The following is a 25,483-nucleotide window of genomic DNA, read 5'->3' on the forward strand; positions in this document are numbered from 1 at the left end:
TCCAACACAAGACTTTTAAAAAAAAGTGTTGGACATTTAGTGAACTTTACTCTTATTTATTCACAGGACTCTTTAATGAACTGAAAACTCAGTATAATGTCCAAGACATGTATAGAAGTATCATTTCAGAAATAAACATCGTTTATTTCTACTATGATTTTACCATGTTGATTGTTTCAAAGTGTAATTGAAATACCACTGCTGAAAGTCCAAACACTGAAGAAGTCCAGAAGGGACTCTTATAATGAAAGTGTTTTGGATTATAGTCACCAGCAGATGGCAGTAATGCTCTGATAAGTGTGGAATGCTAAAAATAGAAAGAAAAAGAAGACCTGAATCATAATAGTTGTTCCCACATTTTACCCCTCAACAACACAATATGCACTGTATAAAAGTATGGTGAAAATAAATGAACACACATTGTAATGGGTTCAACACATTTGATTTGTGTTAGGACAATAAAGTAATTAAGTTGGGTTATTCGTTTTTACAAATTTGGAATGGACTGAACCTAAAACAATTAAGTCATCGCTCCCTAAAAAACCTCAAGAAATGTGTTGTTTCAGTTCATTTTAAATAAGTAGTTTGAACAAACTGCAAACAAAATTTTTTAGCGCATGGTGTTTTTGTTGTCTTTGCCCAAGCACAAAGAAAAACCATGTTCATTTTATGTTTTTAATGAAAAACACATATTAATGTATGTAATATCCTGTTCAGTTGCTACAGAGTCAGATTTCCCTTCTAGCTTTCTCCAGTTAAATTACGATTATACTGTAAATAAATGTGTTCTTCAGGGGGCATAGTCTGACACCATTCCATCTCCATTTTGTTGTTGTCATGTGGAGGTTGTGTGTGTCTGCAGGTTATAAATGCTTTCACCTGCTTTTCTTTTATGCACATGGCCCTTTAATTCTAAATGACCCCCCTCCCTGTTCACTGGCTGGTGGCATCTTATAAACTAGTTCCAACAGATCATTACTATTCGTGTCAGCGAAGAGAAAAGTCGTGGTAATTGAGTGCTCCTGTAAAATATATATTTTTTGTTGATCATTTTGGTTTTATTATTCACAATGTATCTTTTCTTTATGACTTCAACTATATAATTGCTATTAGTTCAAGTTCATTTATTTATAAAGCACAATTAAAAGCAGTCACAAGACTGACCAAAGTGCTGTACATAAGACAAGATAAAAAATAAAAGACAGTACCCATCATTGCAGGATGGCATGTTAGACTGCTGTAACTGATCGCTGTGTTTTTACTCTGTTTACCAGGTACATTATTTAATATTTATTACTGTGTTTCTGAACTCATGTTGTTTATTTACTTGATTATTATTCACGCCAGCCAAGAGAGTGGTCATGGACAACATGTTACAACTGCTGAAACTGATCACTGTGTTTTTACTCAGTTTAACACAATAAAGTTATCCGTCCAAACCGTGATTTGGTGTCAGATCTGGTCTTTACTGTACACAACCCAAAGGAAACCGAGTACTAACTGTTACGTTGGTGCCATGACCCGGATGGTAGTGAGGTTAGGGGGTGAATGTAATGGAGGCCAGCTAGTAAGTGTTGTGCAGGTAAACCTCACTCGTCTGACCTCAAACGGTGCTCTAGCGATAGATGCTAGAGGCCTTGATCTTTAGCCTTCTTGGTAGAGCAACTAACTCTTCCCATGCGGAAAGTTTGGTTCGATCCCAGCTCGGAGCAGGTTGGGTGGTGTAAGACCTGCGGGGTTACATGTCCTCAGGGTGTCAGTGTACCTTTAAAAAAAAGTAACAAATTGAAGACCATTTCAATGTGGTCATGTCATTGGCCCAAGAACATTTCCTGCTTGTTATCAAACCTTTTTTTATGAAAAAAGAGGCAATTCAAACATAACTTCATGTTAAAACAGCTATCATAACATTAATTATCAGTGTGTGTCTCTTTTTTGGATTCTCAGAAGCTAAAGAAATTATGAATGTAAAATGGAAAATATGCTGGATCCATTGTTTTTCTTTACATCCTTCAAAATGGTCTATAAAATAACTATGCCCTGCACAATTAGTACAGTCTTTTTAAAAAAATTTTTAGATAACTTACGGTGAGGCTCGTGATGATTTTAAAGTCAAAATTACTAAACACTTTAATCTGCAGAACAGTGTCGATTCAGAATTTAAAACAATGCAGTGATGCTGGTAATGTTTTTAATGTCATAATTATGTCTTGGGTAATTAAAGAATTTAATTGTTTTTACAGTTTTTCTTAATTGCTTTACTCGTATTTTGAAACAGACTTAACATTGATTAACATTCATGTTTCAAAACCTAGTTATTGTTTCAGTAATTTTGCCAAGGCCACCAATACATCAAGTGCGTTTGTCATTGTGTGTACCACACTGCTTAAAACAATTAGTTGTTTTTTTACTATGACAGTCAACCATGGAAATTAAGATAAAAATGTGAATATTTGTTGCGAAGAGTCAAGCATAGAAAAAAAGAACATATTTCTATTTATACAGTACAATAATTTTTGTAAGAATGTATCATATGTAAAGTACACATCTTGCTTGTCCAATTACTCTATTGTACACTTCATATTTCTTATGTTACCTAAATACAGAAAAATACTACAAAATAAGCTTGGTAAACAGCCGGTAACTCTTGTTGATCGGGCCAGAAATTACAAGTCTTCCAATTGTCCTTTCACAACCATGATGCTTCTGCTTATGATTGTGGAAGTTCTCCATTCTCAAAAAATATATATAAATAAATAGTAAAAGGTAGTGATTGTGATAATATTTACATACTGTATACAGTAGTCAACATTTGAAGTGAATCTGAATTGTCCTACTGTAAGACAAGAATGGGTGTTGCTGAATAGTTTTTGGACAACTTTGGTGAAACGTTTTGATCCACTTCTAATTTTGACTGCCAAACGGTATATGGTCCCATACTTGATTGGTTAAATAATCGTAATCACATTTAGAGGTCATTTACCAATTTAGCAGCCATTATAAACAATGTCAGTATTCGATATTTATGGTGTAAATGTGTGCATACAAATGTTTGATAATTGAAAAGACTGTTTTGAGTGTGATGAAAAATTAGTGAGAAGTTGTGAAGAGTTTGAAAGTTTAAATGAGAATCGACTTATCAGTTTTGCTCAACAAGCTATATGCAATTAGTGTTTGTCCAAACTACAGAAATGTGTACTTACTGTTTGCACACGTGTGCCAAAGCATTTGCAATTTGCTTAAATTAATAAGAAATGCCACTCTGAAGTGAACAATGATCTAACTGATCTAAACTTGAATTTCAATCAAGAATTGGGCCAAAGCAATGGAGAAAAACTGTATTTAAACAGTATCTGCATCAGCTTATTTTGTGCTGTTTTCTTAAGGGGTAACAGCAGAATGAATCACCTGATACTGGCAGACATTTTTACACATTATTTTAATCAAATGTTGAGAGAATCATGGTATTTAAACATACTGTAAGATCTTTCAGATTGCCTGTGATGGATGTGACAAGTGGTTCCACCAGTTGTGTTGGCAACCCGCAGTGATTAAAGAATACGCACTTAGACACAACACTTTCTTCCAGTTGGCAACAAGAACCAGAATAGAAGCATTGTCTGATTGACAAGCAATAACAGTATCAGGACACACATTAAAGTAAACACCATGTTATAACATTTTACTCTGTGGACTGTATTGTTGTTGTATATTAACTCTTGGTCCTTTTATTTTATGATCTTTTGTTGACCCTTAGTTCTGGAACAACGTGATTTGATTTCTTTGTGTACTGTACTGTGTGTATATTTTTTAACAATTAGTAAACTACTTTTTAAAAATGCTCTGCCTAAGTATCACCGAAACAAAACGTTACTGTGGAAATTATAGCCCCTTTTTAAAAATATGTTTAGATCAAGGCAGGGGCAATTTTAGGATATTTATTTTAGGGGGGCTCAGCTCCTTATGAGGTAAAAAAAAAGTGAATTAATTAAATTTATATATATATATATATATATATATATATATATATATATATATATATATATATATATATATATATACATATATATATATATATATATATATATATATACATACATACATACATTTAATTAATTAACTTTTTTTTACCTCATAAGGAGCTGAGCCCCCCTAGAATAAATATCCTAAAATTGCCCCTGCCTTGTCACTGTGTTCACTCTTTTCTGTGCCTGATTGTATGGTATAGACTAGTTAATGCCACACTGTAATGTGTTTTATATTCATAGTTCATTTTTGAAATAAAATTTGTGAAATGTTCGTTATGAGTTACTTTTTCGCAGGCGGAGTTGATCACAGAGAAAACAGATTGGAAACGCATTTGCTCCTCCATGACATTGGTATAAGTGATGCAAGTGTATCTATAGCAAATAAGCAGAAATTCTAATATATATATCAGATTTCTGACTAAGTTAACATTTGTATATAAAAATATGAGGATATATTTTAAAGTATTGCAAGACCTACTTCTAATATTTGGGACATTCTTTCAACAATTACAAATGCACATATTTTTAAATAATAATTATATAATAATAATAATAACATATCTGATAACAATATTAATTATATTATATATCATAAATCTTATTACTTGATCAAATTTAAAAAATATCAAAATTAAAACCCACTGATATGGTCTTAACGCATGTCGTGTGTACAGCATAAAGAACTATTTAAATCTATTAATTCATAAAATTCCTAAACCTTTTGTACCTGCATCACATATTGCAGATACAGATGGACATTATCTACATGTCTAAAGTATAAAGAAAGAATAATTTTATTTTATAAAATCATTGATTTAACTTTATTTAAATTACTAACATTACACAACCTTTCTTAGTCACAGTACACTATAACTATAGGCTGCTACAGCTAATTATATTACACTCTCTGATACAACAGTGTATTTTGATTGTTTAATTAACAAAAACATTCTATTAAATTGCAATTAGGTTGTCTTTGTAGGCTATGTATGGACATAAACTGTGCATATTAACCATATGAATAAATAATATCAAAGAGCATGATTCATGCCCGTAGCCAGCCTGGTTAAAAGGTGGTTCTTTTTCCTCAAAATGTGGACCTTTCTGCAATTATAAATACTGCATTTTAGAGATATTTTAAGAACAATTTTTAGCTGGATTAGCTTGATTATTACATCCTATATTAGCAAAAAGCAGTTATGATAAAATGAAAAAGTTTTTGTTATAAAAATACATTTTGAAAGATTATGGATAACAAATATACCCTTTTAGTATTAAAATTAACTTTAATATGGGCCACTTTTTATTTGTATTTTTTTCTATCAAGAATAAGGTCCAAGATTCAGAATAAAAGTTGTACTTGTAGTGACTTCACTTTCGTCATATTGTATGTTTTCTTGCACATGGATGTTAGAATATTGTTTGCATTCATTGAAAGCCTTCTTTGATGGGTTATTTTCAGAATTTATGATGGAATAGCATAGCAGTCAAGATATAAAACAAACAATTAAAAAATGAGCTCATGTATGGGACAACAATACTGGACCTTTTATCAGTGGGGGTTGTGTCTTTCGAACCACCCGACCTCCTGACATACTGGGCCTAGGCTATGTACTGTCTATCTGAGATATTATAACGTTTAGAATTAAAAACACAACAAAAAAGAAGAAAAAAAATGAATGATTTATTCGATTGATGATATTTCGCCATATTTTCACTTCAAGTCGGAAACAACAGGGCAGGGGCGCTTGGATCGAAGATCTGCCGAGTAGCATGTTTCAGCCGAGGTATGCGACTTGCGACCTTCCCCCAAATCGTTTTGGCCGGGGGAAGGGATGTTTAGGGGTATAAAACAGTTTGGTATTCAATGTGTGCACGCGAAGTGGTGTGCGATTTGCCTGGGAGTATCAACAACACCAAAACAGGAACGACATCGATTGGGTACGAAACTAGTTATGTTGTCATTTAATAATATCCCCATTCACTAAAATCTATCACTGTAGTACTTCTACAAGTTACCTTTGTGATGGTGGTGGGCTTGTTTTGCAGTTGTTTTGATCTGTCTCCCCAACAACAAAACAACACGTTAAACTACGATTTATAGTTTATCGGAATAGAAATAATTTAGTTAAACATGTATGTCCCAACTCCTGAAAGAGTTAAAACAAATACCTTTGCCTATGTAAGGACATAAACATGCGTGTCAAAGGTAATGTTTCGTCATCAGCAGTAGCCCTTGCTGAACCGCAGCAGACGACAACAGTAAAATTATATTGTTTTAACTCTAATTTCGTCAAGGTTACATATTTCAATCATTTGGACTTAAGCTTGATACATTTAGTAGTTTTAAACACTTCCGTCTAGGTCTTACAAAAAGTTGCGTGCTACAATGTTTATTTTATTTCCTTTTACACATCGCTATGTTGAAAAGTTTTTTCATTTATTTAACTTTTTTTTTCTTTTCAGGAATATTTTGATTTACTGTAATCAGTTTATTTTCACAAATGAAACGCTGGTCTACCCTTGTTGGACGTTTCATCATGTTAGCACCAGTTAGGTAACGTAGAAATTTATTTTATTTACTTCTTATAAAAAGTAAACAAAATTCAATGTTTTTTCTGTTACAGATTTTTTTAATGACCGTAACCTATATAGTTTGTGACTAACACAAAAGAAATGTGCCATTTGCTGTAAAGCTTGTGGATTTTGCCTTTCTAGTCTATGACAATTATTAATAGACAGCAATGTGTATTAGCCACTGAATAGCTATTAGTGTGTCAGTTTCAAAAAGGACACAAAAGGATAGCCACAGATGTTTTAAAAAAAGTGGCCCGCCTTGCCTACATGTGACTTCCGAAGCAAGGTTAATGAGGGAAAAACAATTAAGAATTGTTGATTTATTCAATGACAATTTTGACATAACATGTGTTGGCATGCTCATGAGTAGGCATGGGACAAGAACCGTTTTCAAGGTTTAGAAAAGTCAATGTATTTTTTAGGACAACAGCATATCAGCAAAAAAGATATCCAACGATCTTGAGCTGTAAAGAAATCTCTGTTTTTGAGACAAATGAAGACAGCAGAAGACAATGATTAATTTGAATTATTTATCCTGAAATGTTTACTGTTCCTAAATAGTTTAAAGGTTTCTCAAAACAAAATATTATGTGTTCAAAGCTGAAAATAGTTTTATTTTTTTACTCCGATTTAAAAATAATATATTTCAGAGCAATAATCACAATACCGTAAAATCGTAATATTTTTATCCAGGGTTATCAGGCCATCAGAATCGTATACTGGCCCATGCCTACTCCATAGAAAATGTCTGAACTTTTCACTGAATTGTTTTGTATGTAAATCAATGACTCAGTCACAAATATTTTTTTTACTTTTTAGCTTTTTAAATAATTTTTAATGTCTTAAAGTTAGTTTTAATTTATATTATTAAACATATCAGCCACTAATAGAAACCAATATGTGAATGGAAGTGTATTCTTAACAGAAACAAGACTTGCAAACAAGACGTTGCTGCCTTTCATTTATTTATCTCTAGAACTGTGAGCACTGAGAGTAGGAGATGTCCTCTGTTAACTGTTCAGCCATGTCGAGGAATGGTGGACGAGAAAATTCAGATTATCATAAGGAATTTACTGCCCAATCAAGAGGTAACGCTACACTCTCTACATCAGTCTGAAGATAAGGACTTCTGGGAGGCTTTTGGACACTATATCAGTGATAAACATGGAAAAGTAACAGGTGTGTACAACAATCTGATGCATGATTCTTTAAAATTTGAACACATGTAAACATACTCCATGAAAAAAATGACCCATCTATCTATCTATCTATCTATCTATCTATCTATCTATCTATCTATCTATCTATCTATCTATCTATCTATCTATCTATCTATCTATCTATCTATCCATCTATCCATCTATCCATCCATCCATCTACCTAATAAGAATTGAACATTAATAACCTAAAACAACGGTCCAGAATCCATGTATGACATTATGACTACATATATCCTGTTAAAATAGTGGCACAAACTTATGTTATGATAAATAACCTGTTTGACTATTTAAAGATCATATTAAAGTAAGGATTTAGTTTTAGATTTTCATTTAATTTAATTTAGATTTTCCAGCTGGACACCAAAAAGTGCAATGAATGACATTTGTATAAATCCTGTTGAAATAGTGGCAAATGATGTAAGTTTGGGAGGCACGTATGAAGGCACAGAGCAGATGGGTTTGCTGTGGAGCCTAAGGCCTGTACCAGGAAGTAGACCTGCTCTCAGGTAAGTTATTGTAGAATGATGGTGGATTTACTGTAGTGGGTTTTACAGAGTTTAAATACGCCTTTCGCAAATTAATTCAAATTGAGAGGCAAAAGTCATGTTTATTCCTATACTTTCTCTTTGTTTTCCTTCGTCTGTTTTTATTGAAGGTTGCGCAAGAAGAATGTACTCACACCGATGGTAGTTAACATATCAGTCTACAGTGGGCATCTGTCTCAAGGATTCAGTCAGACCTCTGCGCTGGCCAGGACTGTCACAGAGCGCTGGTACATGGCACCAGGTGTACAGAGGGTGGACATAAGAGAGATGTATAAGATGTATTTATTTCTTTGTTTGGTGATATTTACGAAAGGCAAGATTGTCAGAGTGAAAAGGTTGGTTTGGTACCAAAATCCAGATTTGCTTTTTTGTTTGTTTGTTTGGTGCCACTTAAATACCAAAGCTGTCAACTGAAATAAAGCCTGTCGGAATTTCTTTTTAATTTGAAGGAATCAACAGGCCACATAATTTGTACATGCAAGTTATATGAGTTGGTGATAGGGCATGACATGCAAAAATCAGAAGTTGTATTTTGCCAGATTTGATCATATTTCTGTAAATGAACTTTAATTTTTTTAATTAGTTTGCAAATAATCTGCTGTGTGTCTTTTTTAGGCTCTGGGCCATATCCAGGAGTGCTGGACCTATGGGGAGGAGGTGGTGGATTGATTGAATATCGCTCTGCTCTGCTTGCATCTCATGGTTTTGCATGTATGGCACTTGAATACCTCGCTCCAGCAATGCTGAAATTGACTGATGTTAATAATACATACTTTGAGGTAAATGCTTCTGCTTCAGTGCTGATCCTGCTTCCTTGGATCAGCTTTTGTAGTTTAATTTCATTATCAATGTATTTTGTGTGCGTTTCCCACTTAGCCAGGTCTTTTTTAACTTTGTAATTATGTGTATATGTGTGTTCCTGTAGAAAGCATACCAGATCTTGCAAAATCATCCATTAGTACAGAAGGACAAGATGGCAATGCTAGGGTTGAGTTTTGGAAGTGCCATCACATTCAGTATGACTGCCTACTCCAGAGTCATTAAGGTTTACTTGCCCAAATATACATTTTATATGTACAGTATCTACATTCGTAGCTTTTCTTATTGTTGAATGTAATTTTACTTTTTTAAACATGTAGTTTTGCTTGTAGCCCCAGTGTTGTGTGTGTATCAGTGGAAGTCATGTGGTTCCTGTTGATAAATGCCTCTTCAAAGTCATTGAGGACTTCACAGGGTAAGTGGATCTTATTCCCTAAAGTTTTGATGTGTTTGCTTTGTGCTTTCTTGTCATGCATTAATTGTATTAGCATATAATTATTATTATTTGCTAAGCATTATTTTGCTTTGCTTTTGCTACGATTACTAGTCATCCACTATAGTGATGTAGCTAGTGATAGCTATTTAGGACCATTAAGCCAACAATCGGAGCTTGGAACAAGCTGCTGGGAGCAGATAGTGACAAAACATTTTGTTAAGCTAAATATTTATTCTATTTCTCAAAACAATTAGTCATTTGTGCACATCATAGTAGCAGTTTCTCATTCCTCCCAACAAATTGCAAATACTTTTGGACATGCATCAATTGCTTTCATACAACTCTGCTGTTTTATAACATTATTACTTTCTTATGTCATGTCAGTCAAAATTAACTAAACTTGTAAATGCTGAATATTCAGTCTAAATATTCTTCAGTTTGAACTACTTAGTTGCCTCCAGACCGGGAGAATTCCCGGTTGGCCAGTCAGGTGTTTTTGGCAGCAAGGGCTGGTGTCCCTAGCTGCTTGCACTCTCAGCAGTCGCACTTTTTTCATATATTTATTTTTTTGACCATAGCCTCTCTTTTTATTCATTATTTCGCCACAGCTCCACTATTTTTATTTATTTTTATGCAGCCCCGTGAGCAAAATGCAGCCTGCAGGTTAATGATGATGTAACTATCATTCGACCCCAAACAGCAGCACCTTAGTGAATATAAGAATTCTAATAATTCATATTAATGATTACATCTACTCAATGAAAATCAGATGATTCACTACATTAATAAACCTGACATAACTTGATCAGAAATCTAAAAAGGGTAGAAAAAGATTAAGCCATCAATAGAAAGTAATACTGTGGTTAAGTCTAGCTGATAACTAGTGCAATATTTATTTTTATTCCAAACGCACCAGCGTAACAGCGCCGTTGGGATCCAGTGGTCAGCATGTTGCATTACGCTGACCCAAGTTCAAACCTCACTTGAGTAATTTATTTATTTATTTATTTTTTATTTTTATTGTTAAGACATATAATACTGTTCTAAAGCAGCTGTGTTCTTGAAAAGACGTGATGGTGTCATTAGAAACTGAATTGAAAATGACGTTATTTTAATATAGTCAGTCGTGAACTGAGGTGGGCCAGTCTAAGGCTTGAAACTCCAGGGCTGAAAAGGAGTCCCACACCGACCCTGTCTTACAGAAAGAAGGTCTGGTTGATGTTGTTTGCCTGCCAGTTTTACAGAAAGATTGCCAGCCTGATGTTGTTTGCCTGCCATTTTTTAGTCATATAATGCATATCCAGAATATAAAATTCATATTAATCCTTTAAATAATTTACTTGAATTATTACTATTGTAACGTGAAGAGACTTTCAACCAGCACAACAAAAATGTTTATGAAGACAATCACCTATTGAACCTTTAAGATATAGTATTGGGCATTTGATTTTCAATGCGTTGTCAGCAGAAAACCAATCAGAATAGATTAGACCATCTGTCCAGTCAGAGAAGAGTGTACTTTTCCAAATGAAGGAGTTTAGAGAGATCATTTGAAACACTTTGAGAAATTAGATGATACACTAGTCTATTATGAGAAAACAAAATGTTTTTTTTTTTTTTACATTTGAATGCATAAAAACCTCTTTAGCAGATCCACAAAACAAAATTTGGATTTTTAAAATATCACGACAAGCATTTTTAACAAAAAAAAGTAACTTTGTAATATCTGACTTATATAATTCTATAATAGTTCTTAATATCCACAGTATTAAAATAATCATATTTAGTATTCTGAGTGTTTGAGTGAACTCAAATAGCAGATTTAATTTTCATTTTGTGTGTGTACAGATTGATTAACCAGTAAATTTAACAGATATAAGCAACTAATGAACTGATTTGTCTTGCTAATTAAACATTTAATGGTATTAAATGTTTTTGTTGTGTAGTATTCTTTCAGAAAGTGAATAAATCCTCTCATATCAGGCACTTACAGTGAATGACATTGAATAAACAGCAACACAAAATGTGAATGTTCATTGCAGTCTTGTGGATAAAGTGCCAGTGAATGAGGACAACCACTTAATACACAGAGACATGCTCTTGCCGATTCCCTCAGACCCAGCTCTCAAAGTAGACGTAAGTCTGACTTCAGTATGTTTTTCTTTTCAGTTTTTTTCTTTTCTTTTCGTAAACATCAGTTGTGTTTTATCTTTTCAGGTTGGGAGAATAAAGTGTCCTCTTTTGTTGGTAAATGGAACTGATGATCAGAATTGGCCTACTGTTGAATCTGCTGAAGACGTGAGTCATTTGTATGCTTGTATGCATGTTAATTAATTAGTTTATTTATTTTAAAGTTGCCACTCCAAGTCATGTGAAATTCCATGACTTTCACTGACCAAAAAGCTGATTTAAGCAGTGCCTCCAGAATTGTTTGATTCTGCGAATGCTAAATGCTGCAATATTTAGAGGACCTTGCAATTTTTACTGATGCAGATTTCTCGCAAATTTTGGCCACACTATAAAAAAAATATCCATTACTAATATTTTTCTGTATTTTTTGATTTGCCTGAAACGCTCAATCGTGCGTGTTATTCGCATAATTTGCGCCTCATTTGTGCAAATAGCACCCCAGGATGTCTAATTGCATCTTTGCGTTGACTTAATTTGAACACTTCATCCCCCGTAATGTCATGTTTCCACTGGTGTGGAAGCACAGTGTAGTGAGTAGGGCTGCACGATACTGGAAAAAAAATGTCATTGCAATAATTTATTTTTCTGCAGTGCATATTGCGATATTGAGGATAATTTCACCAAATTAATGGATTATCCTAAACTTGATTTTTGTAAAGGTGAGCGTCTCCATAAATTGTAATAAACCAGTCAGAAGTTTGATAAAAAGGAGCACATATGCAAGTGAAATAAACAGTGATTTATAGTTGTCTGGGAGTATACAGATGTCACCACTTTAATATGTCTATGTTCACAATGCGAGGCTAAGTGCTCAAATCAGATTTCCAGTGTGAACAGATCACAGTCATTGAGTGACCGAAAACTAATGTGTGTACTGTAGGAAGCACGTTGTGAGATTATGCTTAATATGATTATTGCCCTTTCCACAGACAACTGTGGTGTAATTCATGAACTGCAAAGGGTTGTCCTGCTACTACTAATGTGTATTTTGCCATTTGAAACCTGAAATAAGCCTCTTGTGATTGAAAATGCTGAGATTGAAATCATTTGTGATTTTTGACAATCACGATGTGCGTTTTTTAGGATCACTGGTGTAGTGAACTCATCAAGGGTTAATGAGCAGCCGCAGACTGCAGAACTGTGAAGGTGGAGTTGGTTTATCTCTGTTTGCAGAGTTATTTCAGTTCACTTCGTTATAAACAACAGGCATGTGCAGAAGGGGGGTTTGGGTGCTTGAGCACCTGCCCTTTTTTCACTCTGAAAGTTCATCCTTAAAATGAAAGTGCTCCTTTCTTTAAACACAAATCCTCTATTCACAACACTCCCCCACGCTCTTCAGCTTTGCGATCAACCCGTGCCCCAAACTAGATTGGCTAACAAGCACCAGTTTTGCCTTCAATAATCTTTTTCAAAACGAACAACCAACTTTCTGTGGTGCAATTCTAGAATGCTGCTGAGGAGTAGATGATGTTTGCAGCTTAGAATGAAGACTCATGTCACTCAAAGATTATGTAAAAGTCACATGAAATCCTACAAAACCATTTTCACTGCGGTCGGATTACAAAACATCAGATATGTGCCTGATTTAATACTACAAAAATACTACTGAAAGTGGCACAAATCTGAATTGAAATGATCAGATTCCATGCGGTTTGAGCTGTTCAAGACATAAACAGATCTGAGTCACATGTGGGCAAAAAAATCTGATTCAGGCCACATTTGCCTGCAGTTTGAACGTAGCCTATGTTCCCTCTGCCGCCATGTTTGTTGTCGCTGCAGAAGTATTAAGTGCGCCTGCGGCCTTTAACCATAGATTTTCAGCTTTGCCTTTATACAATACTAGATAGGATGGTACTGTGTGTGTACACCTTATGTGATGTGTTCAATTAAAATATCATTTTGTTTGGTTGTTTAGGTTTTCTTAGTAAAAAGCATGCTTTTACACTATACTGTATGTTTTAGAAAAGATACAATACATGGTGAGAAGCATAGCCCTAGGCTGCAAAAATGAAACAAATCTACGAATTAAGTTCTTTAGCCTTTATTGTGCCGTTAGGGTGAAAAAAAAAGTTAAATTTTTAAATTCTTTAATTTTATTTAGAATATGAAAAAATCTTAAAATATGCAAACAAATTAATACATCCAACACAGATGGTAATGGCATTCGTTAAAACAACACAGGACAAGTTGTGTTTATTAAAAGCTATTCAAATGTCTCTCATTCCTCACGAATATATGTTCGTAATGGAACAATATTTGATACTCACTCAGCATGCATGGTGTAACCGTTTTCAAAGTCTGTCTGATTTGTTTCACTGCAGGCTAATGTGATATGCATACAAGATTGACATTTAATACTGAATGAACTTGTTTTGACCATCATGGCGATGTTATTACCTCAAATCTTAAATGTGCGCACACTGCAAGATATGATAACTGCTGCATAGCACACACTACAAAATAATATAAAGATTATTGTGCCTGATGGAGCAATATTCAGGTACACAAACTAAATCAAATACACTCAAATTACATTTGCTGTTTGTTCAAACTAACTTAAAATGAGCTGAAACAACACAATTAACAGTCTTTTGCTCAATCGATTTAAATTTGTAAAAACTAATAAAATAACGTATTTTATTAGTTTTTTACATTTCGTGTTGTTTCAACAACCAGCTGAGAAGCCAACCATGTGAAAAATCAGCTGATTCTGGTCTCTGGCTGATCGATTGGTAGGGTTGGGCGATGTCGAACGATTGGGCATCGTACCATGTCTAATTTAAAACATCGCGATGGACGATGGCATCGTCATTGTAGGCATTCATTAATGATTAATTAATTCACAACAAATTAATTATTTGTAGCCTACCATTTCAATTACCTGACCCACATGGTCTTTGTTTTTCCCATACCCAAATCATAAATAAATAAAGATAAGCTACACGCGAATTACCACTTGTTCAATCACATTTTCTGTGGGACTCTGACATAAACAGGCAGAGTGATCTGTGTTGTTATAATGGCGTCAACAAACTTGGTTAGCAATAAAAGGTGCACAACCAAACGAAACCAACCAACAGTATCTGAGGTTTCCAAAAAAAAAACTGAGTACAAGCGTGAAAGCGAAAGATTAAAGCAGTGCACTGACACTGTGACACATTACCTGATAGATTCAAAAGACCGAAGAGTCTTTAGATAAAGACGAGATGAATTAAATATCACGTTTAACAATGATAGTGAGACACGATCCAGCGGTACATCCTTGATAAAGTGTCCAACGTGCACTGCTCTCCGGGGTTTTGTGCTCAAAGCACCGGCTGACTGCTGGAGCTCAGTAAAACGCCAGTGTGGACGTGCCATTTTAAAACTAAGGCGTTTTAGTTTAAATGAGGCCGTGTATATTTTTTCGCGAGCGGGTTGCTGCTGTGACAAGGGTGGGGTAGAGGACTGCGGTGCTGACTCAGCATCGTGATATCTATTGGCCATCAGCGATGGACGATGATTGCATCGTCTATCGACCCAACCCAATCAATTGGTGTATGTCTAATATGAAGTAAGTTAAATTTAAAATGACAAAAAAACACTCTGATATTCCATGACTTGGACAAAAAATATATAGATTTCTCTGACTTTCAATGTCTGGAATAAATGTTATATTCCATGAAATTTAATAGCCAAGGCTTGATTAAAGGTTGATTGTGTATGAAACCTTAAAATGCAATATAATATAATGATAATAGTATAATAATAGTAATATATAGGATAATATATGGCAATATTAACAAAGGACAGTAGACCAATTTTTTGTTTGTAAATATTTGATATTTCTGTAATATATTTTCTCTTTGATTAGATAATTAAACGTTAATCAAAACTTAGAAATGTAGATATACCCTGGTGGATTTTCCTTTTTGTTGTGATAATTTTGCTGTTTTGATCAATTTTTGTTAAAGGGTTAACAAAAATTCAGTTGACTCAAAAATGAAAATTCTGCTATCATTTACTCACAATTGACTTGTTCCAAGTGAGTTTTTTATTCCCATTAAAAGATTTAATCTCAATGCCATTTAAGCAAAACATTAAACCTTTTTTTATTCAAGTTCACTTTTAACAGGCTTTCTATTTTTTTTAACTCACAAAAACAAAAGGAGATATTCTGATGAATGTTGGTACCCAAAAAAGTTCTGTTTACCATTGACTCGCATGGCATTTTACCTTTTAAATATCAGTTAACTATGTACTGTTCACACATTTGAATTAAATTAGAGCCTTGATATGATTCATTTACTCACAGATTGAGATGATAATGGAGAAAGCAGGAAATCGACACCTGCTGACGGTCTTGACATACCCTGATGCTGGTCATCTGATTGAACCTCCATACACACCTCACTTCAGAGCAAGTAACTTCATCCTGTATGACACGAAGAAGAAAGGTAAGCATGTGTAATCCGTTGTTGCATCTATTTGCATTTTTTCATATCCACCATTTTACTCTCATGACGTCTACATTAAATTAGGAGCTGCACTTTCGGATTGGGTAACTTCCATTGAGATAAACTGAAACTTTTAAATAATAAGGCTGTGTTATGATATTTAATATACTCTAAGGCTACATTTACATGATAATGCCATAAATTTAATAGTTTTCTGTTGCATTTCATACTGTTCTCATATGCACAACATTGCCAGGATAATATGAATTTACAAATATCAAATCTCTGCAAAAATGACCAAATATTCTGTATTACATATGCCCAGCCAGTTTTTGCCATTGTCATCTTTTTAGTAAACAGTACATATAGGAAAGGGATAACATGTCTGCAGCAGCTTAGGGTATTGGTATGCATTTAGAATTTGATATTTACAAATGAAGCGTATCTGCTGTGGAATGTAATATTGGTGAAGTAAATCCACGTTGCATTAGCAAACTCTAAAGTGGTGGAAAGAGTACTTAAAAATCATACTCAAGTAAAAGTGCTATTACTTAGCCCTTTCAAAAATAGTCAAGAGTAGTGAGTTTTACCCTGTAAACGCTTGTAGATGTGTGTAAACGTAATATTCTGTAGTGCATTTACTTATTGCCTAGCAAACAAATTGCAATGTCCCCACGACATTATGTTGACGTCTTGTGCCTGCTGGGTGTTTAAGACCATTTCGGTCATTATAAAGTAAACATTTGTCATCTTTTCATCAGTGACATGCATCTGAACAGTCTGGGTCACTGCGTGTAAAAATGTTGGACATCTTCTTGCACACTTTTAATGCTTCAAAAAGGTTTGCTGCATTTAAAAACCACCCATGTCTTTATGTAGTTCATTATGATGCAATTTACCAACCTTTGTGTGATTTTGATTGGACAGGAAGCACTAGACTGATTTTTCGAATCCCCATAGACAAAAAAATATATAGTGACTGCAGGTTGAAGGAAAGTAGTGGAGTAAAAGTACCCATACCAGTACACATTTTTAAAACTACTGAAGAAAAACTTAATTACAGTAATTTGAGTATTTGTAATTTGTTACTTTACACCACTGAAACTCGACTAACAAAATTGCCATGTGTGCCTCCCTTCTTAAGTATGATGAAGTCACCCTTCTCTTTAAAATCAATAAAATGGTGGTGGTCTCAAAAACTTCCATTTTAAATTGTATGCATTTTCAGTCCCCAAAATGCAGTTAAATTAACTGACAAAATCCATAAAGTTATTGCATTCTGCCTGAAAACGTATGTAAATGGCCCCTCAGTCTATAATATAGCTGTGGAAAGACTTTTTAGTATTATTGCAACACAATCTGATGGCAATTCATAACTTTTAATGGTTAATTCATATGAATTCAGACAATCTAATCTGTACCATTTTAATATGATTTGCTTATCCCTAATGACGGTTGGGTTTAGAAGCAGAGTTGGATGCGACACCTCCTTTTTAAATTCGCACATTTTCGTATGATTTAATTCAAACGAATTAGCCACTATACAGCCAAAACCTTAAATAGTTGTGTTTTCTTGTGAGATTTCCAGGCTGGGCTATTTATGATCCTGCTGCAAGTAATAATACACTTAAATAATACACTTTATATTTTATAGTTTAATGGAAGTTACTTCAATAATTCACACAAAGCGTTATGGCACAATTGAAAAAGGTGGATTAAATTGGTATATTTCACAAAATTTGCTCACCATTTACTATACCTCCAGAAGTCCAAAAACACAGAGTTTATTTCTTCTGGTAAACACAAATTGCACTAAACAATTAATTTGTGAGTTGGAATGATATCTATTTATGAGTCCTATGAGATCACTTACTAATTCAAATGATTTATTCAGAGCGAGTCTCTAGTAAATGATTCAAAGATTCAAATGATGCGTTAATAGTGACTGTCCAGTCAAGGATTTTACTTATTCAATTGATACATACACAGTGAGTATCCAGTAAATGATTAACAGATTCAAATGACCTGTACTGAGTGAGTTTCCAATAAAAAACACATTTTCAAATGATCTGTACAGAGTGTCTCTAGTAAATGATTCACTGATTTTACAAACTGATCCCAATGGGTTTCAGCTTGTGAATGTGGTTTCACAATTTCACTTAATGTTTCACTTTAATTAATAAATTAAAAATCAAGTACTTATGTACTTTGACTCATGTACTATTGAGAAGGAGGACTTTATAATTCTACTGGAGTAATATTTTATTTGGCTGACTGATCTGTGCTGATTTACTTTAATTGTCTTGTACTAAGTGACTAATTTTTGTATTTTGTCCACCACTGCATTCCCCAAAATATAATCTATTGCGTACAACAGAATAAAGAAACTCGTACAGTTTTGAAACATGTGGAAGGAGAGTGAATGATGTCAACTATTAATTTTTAAATCATTTGTCTCTTTAATTCTTCTCAAATGTGCATGTATCTGTTTGAATTTACATCTGAATGTTGTTTTGTTTTTTCTGCAGTTGTCATGCTGTGGGGTGGACAAACTAAACCACATGCATACGCTCAAGAGGACTCATGGAAGAAGATTTTAGCATTTTTACAAGAGCACCTCTACAGTTCAAACGTTAAGGCCAAACTGTAATTCCTTCATTTGAAACTGTGCTGTAAAGTATGACCAACTATATTTCAAAATGCTGTTAAATGCAATGATGATGCTGCCAGTACTTGATGTTACATTTCACTTTGGTACTTGTATTGAATAAAAGAGGATCTAAAGTATATTTTTAAGTAATACTTTTGTAGCAGACACATGTCATAATGCATTATTAATGATTGTAATAATTATATATGTATAAAGAAACGAGTCATTACATGGTTGTGGTAACATTGCCAAATAAATGTATTAGATTTTGTTTGTAGAGAAAGATACTTAGCCTTAATTTTGATACTACATTTTCTGCTTCTGTAACAACAATCTACCTCAGCTTAAAAATAAAAGCATAAATAATAATTTGAGATTATTTCATCTAATTTAGTTGGAGAACAATAATGTCTATTTTCTAAAGTGAGTATAATGATTGTGAGTGTTTTAAACAGGAAATTATGTATGCAATCCAGAAGATTTGAAATAATTTGGATGAATTTGAAAGTTTTTGCTATAACAGAAGTATGTTTTATTTGTACTTATGGTGAATCGCTGAATGAGTGACTGTCATAGTATTTATGGATGTAATTAAATATTGAATAATTAACTTGTATGAGTTGTAAATGCAAAGAGTTTGCACATTTCTTTACTGATGAGATAATATCAGAAAGGCAATCAGCTCATCCAATCAGCCAAATTATGCTGACATCAGACAGGATCAACCTCTTAAGTCATGGCAATTGGTGGTACAATTTTGAAAGAGATCGTACAGGTTATGAAAACATTAACCTGAAGATCTGACACACTCCACACATAATTTTTTAAAACGATTAAATTGTTTAGAAACAGATCTCCTAAAAGTGGTAAATGCTTCACTTCTTTCTGAGACTTTTTCAAACTCCCTTAAAACTGTAATTGTTGTCAGCGACAATAGCCTAGTAGTACTGTGGGCTGACATATAGCACTGTCGTGCTCATGGCGACCCGAGTTCAATTCCCAACTTGAGGTCCTTTGCCGATCATTCCCTTCTCTCTGTTCCCAATGCTTTCCTGTCTGAAATATCTACTGGCCTTTTATAAATAAAGAGAAAACCCCCTAAAATAATTATAAAATTCTGTAGTTGTTAAACATCTTTTTAAAAAAAGCAACCTACATAACACCTTATTGAACAACTAGAGATCGATTTCAAATCTCCCTGTCATTGGCAAAATTATTTAAAAAGTTGTTTTAACCAGGTTAATGAGTTCTTAAAGGGATGTTTAGACAATTTTCAATCTAGTTCATAGTACAGAGAGCGCATAAATCAATGATATTCCACTGAATACAGATTCAGGCAAACAAACAGTGCTGGTATTGCTTGATCTAAGTGCTTTATTTGACACTGTCGATCACAGCATACGTCTTGATAGGTTGAAAACTATGTTTTGGTATTAATCATCAGTTGGCAACATTAATCCTTTAGATAGGCTTGTACAAAAAAGTTTCTGGCTTTTATATGGAATTCTGTAGTGTAGCAGCAGATTATAGTGTGTGCATAAAGACTTACTATGTTTACTATGTTTAGAAAGCTGAGCTGCTTATTTTGATTTTCTCAGACACATCAAAATAAGTTTGCTAAGGGTTCTCTCACACACCCACATACTCCTTATAGATGGCAGAAACTACACCTTTTTCACACTGCAAATGATCAACAGTAAACATTTTATATTTTAACTAAAATGTTCACTTCTTGCAAACAGGGAAAACCAGCAACAATCAAGAATGCATGGTGTCATGGCTTTGCAAGAAAAAAATTGCATTATAATAAAAATCAACTGGACAAAAAATGGTCACGAACAATAATTAATTATAATAAAAGCATTTTAAAAATAGGTGTCAAAATAAGGTTTGTCACCAAAATCATTCCACTTACTGAAAAACAGAAAGTTGCGGCCAAATTAGGACTCAAAATCTATATCCTCAACAGCAAACAAGGGTTAACGAAACAGTTGAGTGTGTTTTCACTATATAAATCAGAAAATGTATCACCATAACATTTAGTTTTGCTTGTGACATTGTAAAATGACAGTTTATCATAAAAAGATATGAGGGGGTTGTAATTTAATCTTTTAAATATAAATGTATTTGTGTATATTTAAAATAAAACAATTTTATTTATTAATTTAAAAGGAAATTGAATGTCCAACAGAATGAACCCCAGACTTTCCTCTGCCCAGACATTTTCTACAGCTCCTCTAGATGGATCCCAAAGTGTTCCCAGACAAGCATACAGACATAGTCTCCTCAAGTATATTACCTCTAGTATGTTCTGGAGGAACACTTACCCAGGAAGGTGTCTATGAGGCATCAGAAAAAGATGTCAGAGCCACCTTAGCTGGCTTTTCTCATTTGGTGAAGAAGAAGCAGCTCTTCCCCGTGAGTGACAGAATTCCTGAACCCTGCAAAAGAAGCTCATTTCAGCTACTTGTAATCAAGATTCATGACAATAAGTGAGAGTAGTAATGTAGATTTGTAAGATTTTCTAAGATACCTGAACTGCTGGGGGCGAGGCAGTGGCGCAGTAGGTAGTGCTGTCGCCTCACAGCAAGAAGGTCGCCGGTTCAAACCTCGGCTCGGTTGGCGTTTCTGTGTGGAGTTCTCCCTGCCTTCGCGTGGGCTTCCTCCGGGTGATCTGGTTTCCCCCACAGTCCAAAGACATGCGGTACAGGTGAATTGGGTAGGCTAAATTGTCCGTAGTGTGTGTGAATGTGTGTGTGGATGTTTCCCTGAGAGGGGTTGCGGCTGGAAGGGCATCCACTGCGTAAAAAAGTGCTGGATAAGTTGGCGGTTCATTCCGCTGTGGCAACCCCGGATTAATAAAGGGACTAAGCCGGAGACGACCTAACCTGGAGATGACAAGCCGCCTTTTTCCAGTCAAGCACCATGGCCTCGGTGCTGATTCTAATCCCTGCTGCGTCACACTTGGCAGCAAACCATCCCAGCGCACGCTGCAGATCCTGATCTGATAAAGCCAACAGGACATCTGCATTAAATTCCATGGTCTCCAATCCAGACCACTTCTTCCCTATAGCTGCAAACTTCTGGTCCGGTCATACAGAGATCAGATCAGACCTGTGGACTGGACAGGCAAATCCTCAAGCACACAAGAGAAGGTATAGAACTTTCCAGGCCTGGTAGGACTCCTCCTTCATCTTGATGGCATCTATTACTTCCGGAGTCCACCACACAGTTCATGGGTTGCCCCCACAATAGACACTAGAGCGAATGCCCTTCAAGCTGCAACCCAGTACTGAGAAACATCCATAATCTCTCACACACACACTCATACACTACGGCTAAATTTATTTACTCAATTCACCTATACCACTACCACTGAGCCACCATGCCACTTGTTAATACCTAATGTAATATATTATTCTAAATCATTTAAATTGTTTTTCTTTTATTTAGGTGATTGAAAACAGGGATGTTTTGACAAATAAGGAGTTGGGTTAACAGCAAAAGTGCTTCAGTGACACTTCTTGAGCTTATAATTTATCACATTACAAACACATCAATCATTCTCAAAAAATGACAAGTTTTCCATGTTTACAGCATTGCATTTTTTACAAAGATAACGCTGTGTGTCTACATTCTCACTATTTTACAGTATAGAAATGTAAGACACCAAATGGATGTAGCAACATTGTTGTGTGACATTCACAACATGACATACTAGACCATTTTTTTTTGGTGTTTGCTTGTAAATATAGCCTTTTTTCTGCTTATTTTCTATTAATAGTATTTTTTTAATGTAATATTAACTATTGCCTATTATCTGCTTGATTAAAATGAAATAAAAAAAGAAAAGGAATACATGATCTAACTTTATTTTAAACAAAATAATATACAATGGATTTGTTTTAGTATTATGAAAAGGTGCAAATTTAAGATATAACATTATGAAGTAAGTGATTTAGTTTTAAATGACAAATGTCAGGCATAGGCTTTGTGTAACAGGATATTGCTCCTGCTCAAGTTTTCTGCATTCCTAACAGAGCCACACTGCTGCAGACCAGGCTTTCTCCTGACTAGATAAAGGACTAAGTTGGCAGCATAAGTTAGCTTTCTAAGCTACTCCTCGGCCACATCGAGATCAAAACAGGGAAAAAAAATATATTTCACCCGACAGGACACGTATTTCCATGTGTTGATCCTTCCTCGACATGTTGCTTTTATAAGGGTCAGGTCGGCAGTACAAAAATCTTACTTTATGGACTTGCTCTGTCTTCACAGGTCTTCATCAAGGACGTGGAGGGTGCTCTCTCAACTCAATGTATGGTGAGAAACCGCATCACAATTATCTTGGTAACTCAAATTTTGGGTCAGTCGGATCAACTGGAGGTGCACAGGGACATGATGCTTTCACATTTCAGTCAATTGTGGATTTGGGTCAATAAATAGACGAGAAAGCTCCGTCCGTATAGAGCATCTATTTTCTCTGGGTTGAGCTGGATTCCATGATTATGCGTTTCACTATCAAAAGCTTAGTGCTCGAAATTTAATTTAAAAGAAAAACAGTGGTCCCACTAAAACTATTTCAGAGGCTCTCATATGATATCTCAAGCCAATTTCACACTGCTGGGATTGCTGCATATGAGATCTCTTCAGACATGAAATAAAATGTGTGTGAAGGGAAAAACATTCCCTGAGTAGATTAAGTCTCTGAATGATCTCAGCAGCTAAACATAACCTCTAAAATGTCTGCATAAACTCACACAGCTTGCAGTCTTTCAATCACAAACAAACAAACACACACACACACACACACACACACACACACACACGAGTATATCAATTAAAATAAACACTGGAACATAAAACACAAAAGTCTTATATGTTTAGGAACAGGATCCAGTAGGATCCCATTAAAATTAAGCCATTTCATGGTGTAAAACTCGACTATGTAGGTTAACACTTTTTAAAAACACGCAAACAAAAAATACCGGCATCACATACTTTTAAATAAATTAACTTTAATTTTATCATATATTATAATTTTAATCAAATTAACTGACTTACAACTAGGAGAGAACCCACTGATATGGTTTTAAAGCATGTCATGTTTACAGAATAAAGAACTATTTAAATCCATTCATTCAGAAAATTCCTAAACCTTTTGTACCTTCACCACACATTACAGATACAGATGTACACACATGAACATTTTTTACATGTTTAAAGTATTACGAATGAATAAATCTATTTTATAAACTCGATTTAACTTTATATACATTACCAACTTTACACAACTTTTTTAAGTCACAGAAACCTTACTATAGGCTGCTACAACTAATTATATTACGTTGTCTGATCCAATTTTGTATTATAATTTTTTTCATTTACAAAAACATTAAATTAAATTGCAGTGGTCTTTGTAGGCTATGCATATAAACAGTGCATATTAACCATATACAGTTGAAGTCAGAATTATTAGCCCCCTTTTGTTTTGTTTTTTTCTTTCTTTTTTTAAATATTTTACAAATGATGTTTAACAGAGCAAGAACATTTTTAGAGTATGTCTTATAATATTTTTTTCCTCTGGAGAAAGTCTTATTTCAGCTAGAATGAAAACAGTTTTTCATTTTTTAAAAAACATTTTAGGGTCAAAATTATTAGCCCCCAAGCTATATATTTTCTCAATAGTCTACAAACCATCCTTATACAATAACTTGCCTAGTTACCCCAACCTGCCTAGTTAACCTAATTAACCTTAAGCTTTTAAATGTCACTTTAAGCTTTTATAGAAGTGTCTTGAAAAATATCTAGTAAAAAAATTATGCACTGTCATCATGTTAAAGATAAAATAAACCAGTTATTATAAATTAGCTATTAAACTACTATGTTTAGAAATCTGTTAAACAGAAATTGGGGAAAAAATAAACATGGGGCTGTTTATTTAAGGGGGCTAATAATTCTGACTTCAACTGTGTATGAATAACTAATACCATAGTGTATTATTCACGCCCGTTGCCAGCAAGGTGAAAAGGGTGGTTCTTTTTAGTCAAATAGTGGACCATTCTGCAGTTAAAAATACTGCATTTTAGTGACATCTTAAGCACTATTTTTAGCTGGATTAGCTTGTCGGATTTCATCACAATCACACTTTTTAATGTATCAAAAATATACACAAATAAACACAAATTTATTACTTTTTATACCATTAGAAAAAAAGAGTTAAAGTTTTAAATAAAAAACTTTTTGTTACAAAAAAATACATTTTGAAAAATCATGAATAACAAATATAGCCTAATTAGTATTAAAATTAACTTTATTATAGGCCACTATTTATTGTTTTTCTTGTTTTTGTTTTTCAAGAAAGTCCAAGATTCACAACAAAAATTGGTCTACTTGTAGTGAAAGATGACTTCACCTTTGTCATATTGTATGATTTCCTGCACGTGGATGGACTAGTGAAAAATGTTTGTTTTCATTGGAAGCCTTCTTTGATGGGTTATTTTTACAATTTGTGATGGCATAGCAGTCAAGATAAGGTAAATGAGCCCCTCTACATTTTCCTCCCCCTACTGGTCAAATCGG

The 25,483-nt window shown here is 34.2% G+C and overlaps 1 protein-coding gene across 1 annotated transcript; it reads left to right on the forward strand.

The window, feature by feature from the left end:
- Positions 1-5,907: 5,907 nt before the first annotated feature.
- acot14 (acyl-CoA thioesterase 14) lies at positions 5,908-19,528 on the forward strand (the record flags this gene model as incomplete). The annotated part of the gene is given in 12 exon segments (NM_001030110.2): positions 5,908-5,969; positions 6,495-6,585; positions 7,582-7,784; positions 8,232-8,331; positions 8,481-8,637; positions 8,985-9,149; positions 9,296-9,415; positions 9,522-9,604; positions 11,668-11,761; positions 11,843-11,923; positions 16,110-16,251; positions 18,780-19,528. Coding segments are annotated over 11 exon segments (1,320 nt in total), but the record flags the coding sequence as incomplete, so codon positions are not given.
- Positions 19,529-25,483: the final 5,955 nt, after the last annotated feature.

Source organism: Danio rerio, chromosome 4 (genome assembly GCF_049306965.1).
Source record: "Danio rerio strain Tuebingen ecotype United States chromosome 4, GRCz12tu, whole genome shotgun sequence".
Taxonomy (NCBI): Eukaryota; Metazoa; Chordata; class Actinopteri; order Cypriniformes; family Danionidae; genus Danio; species Danio rerio.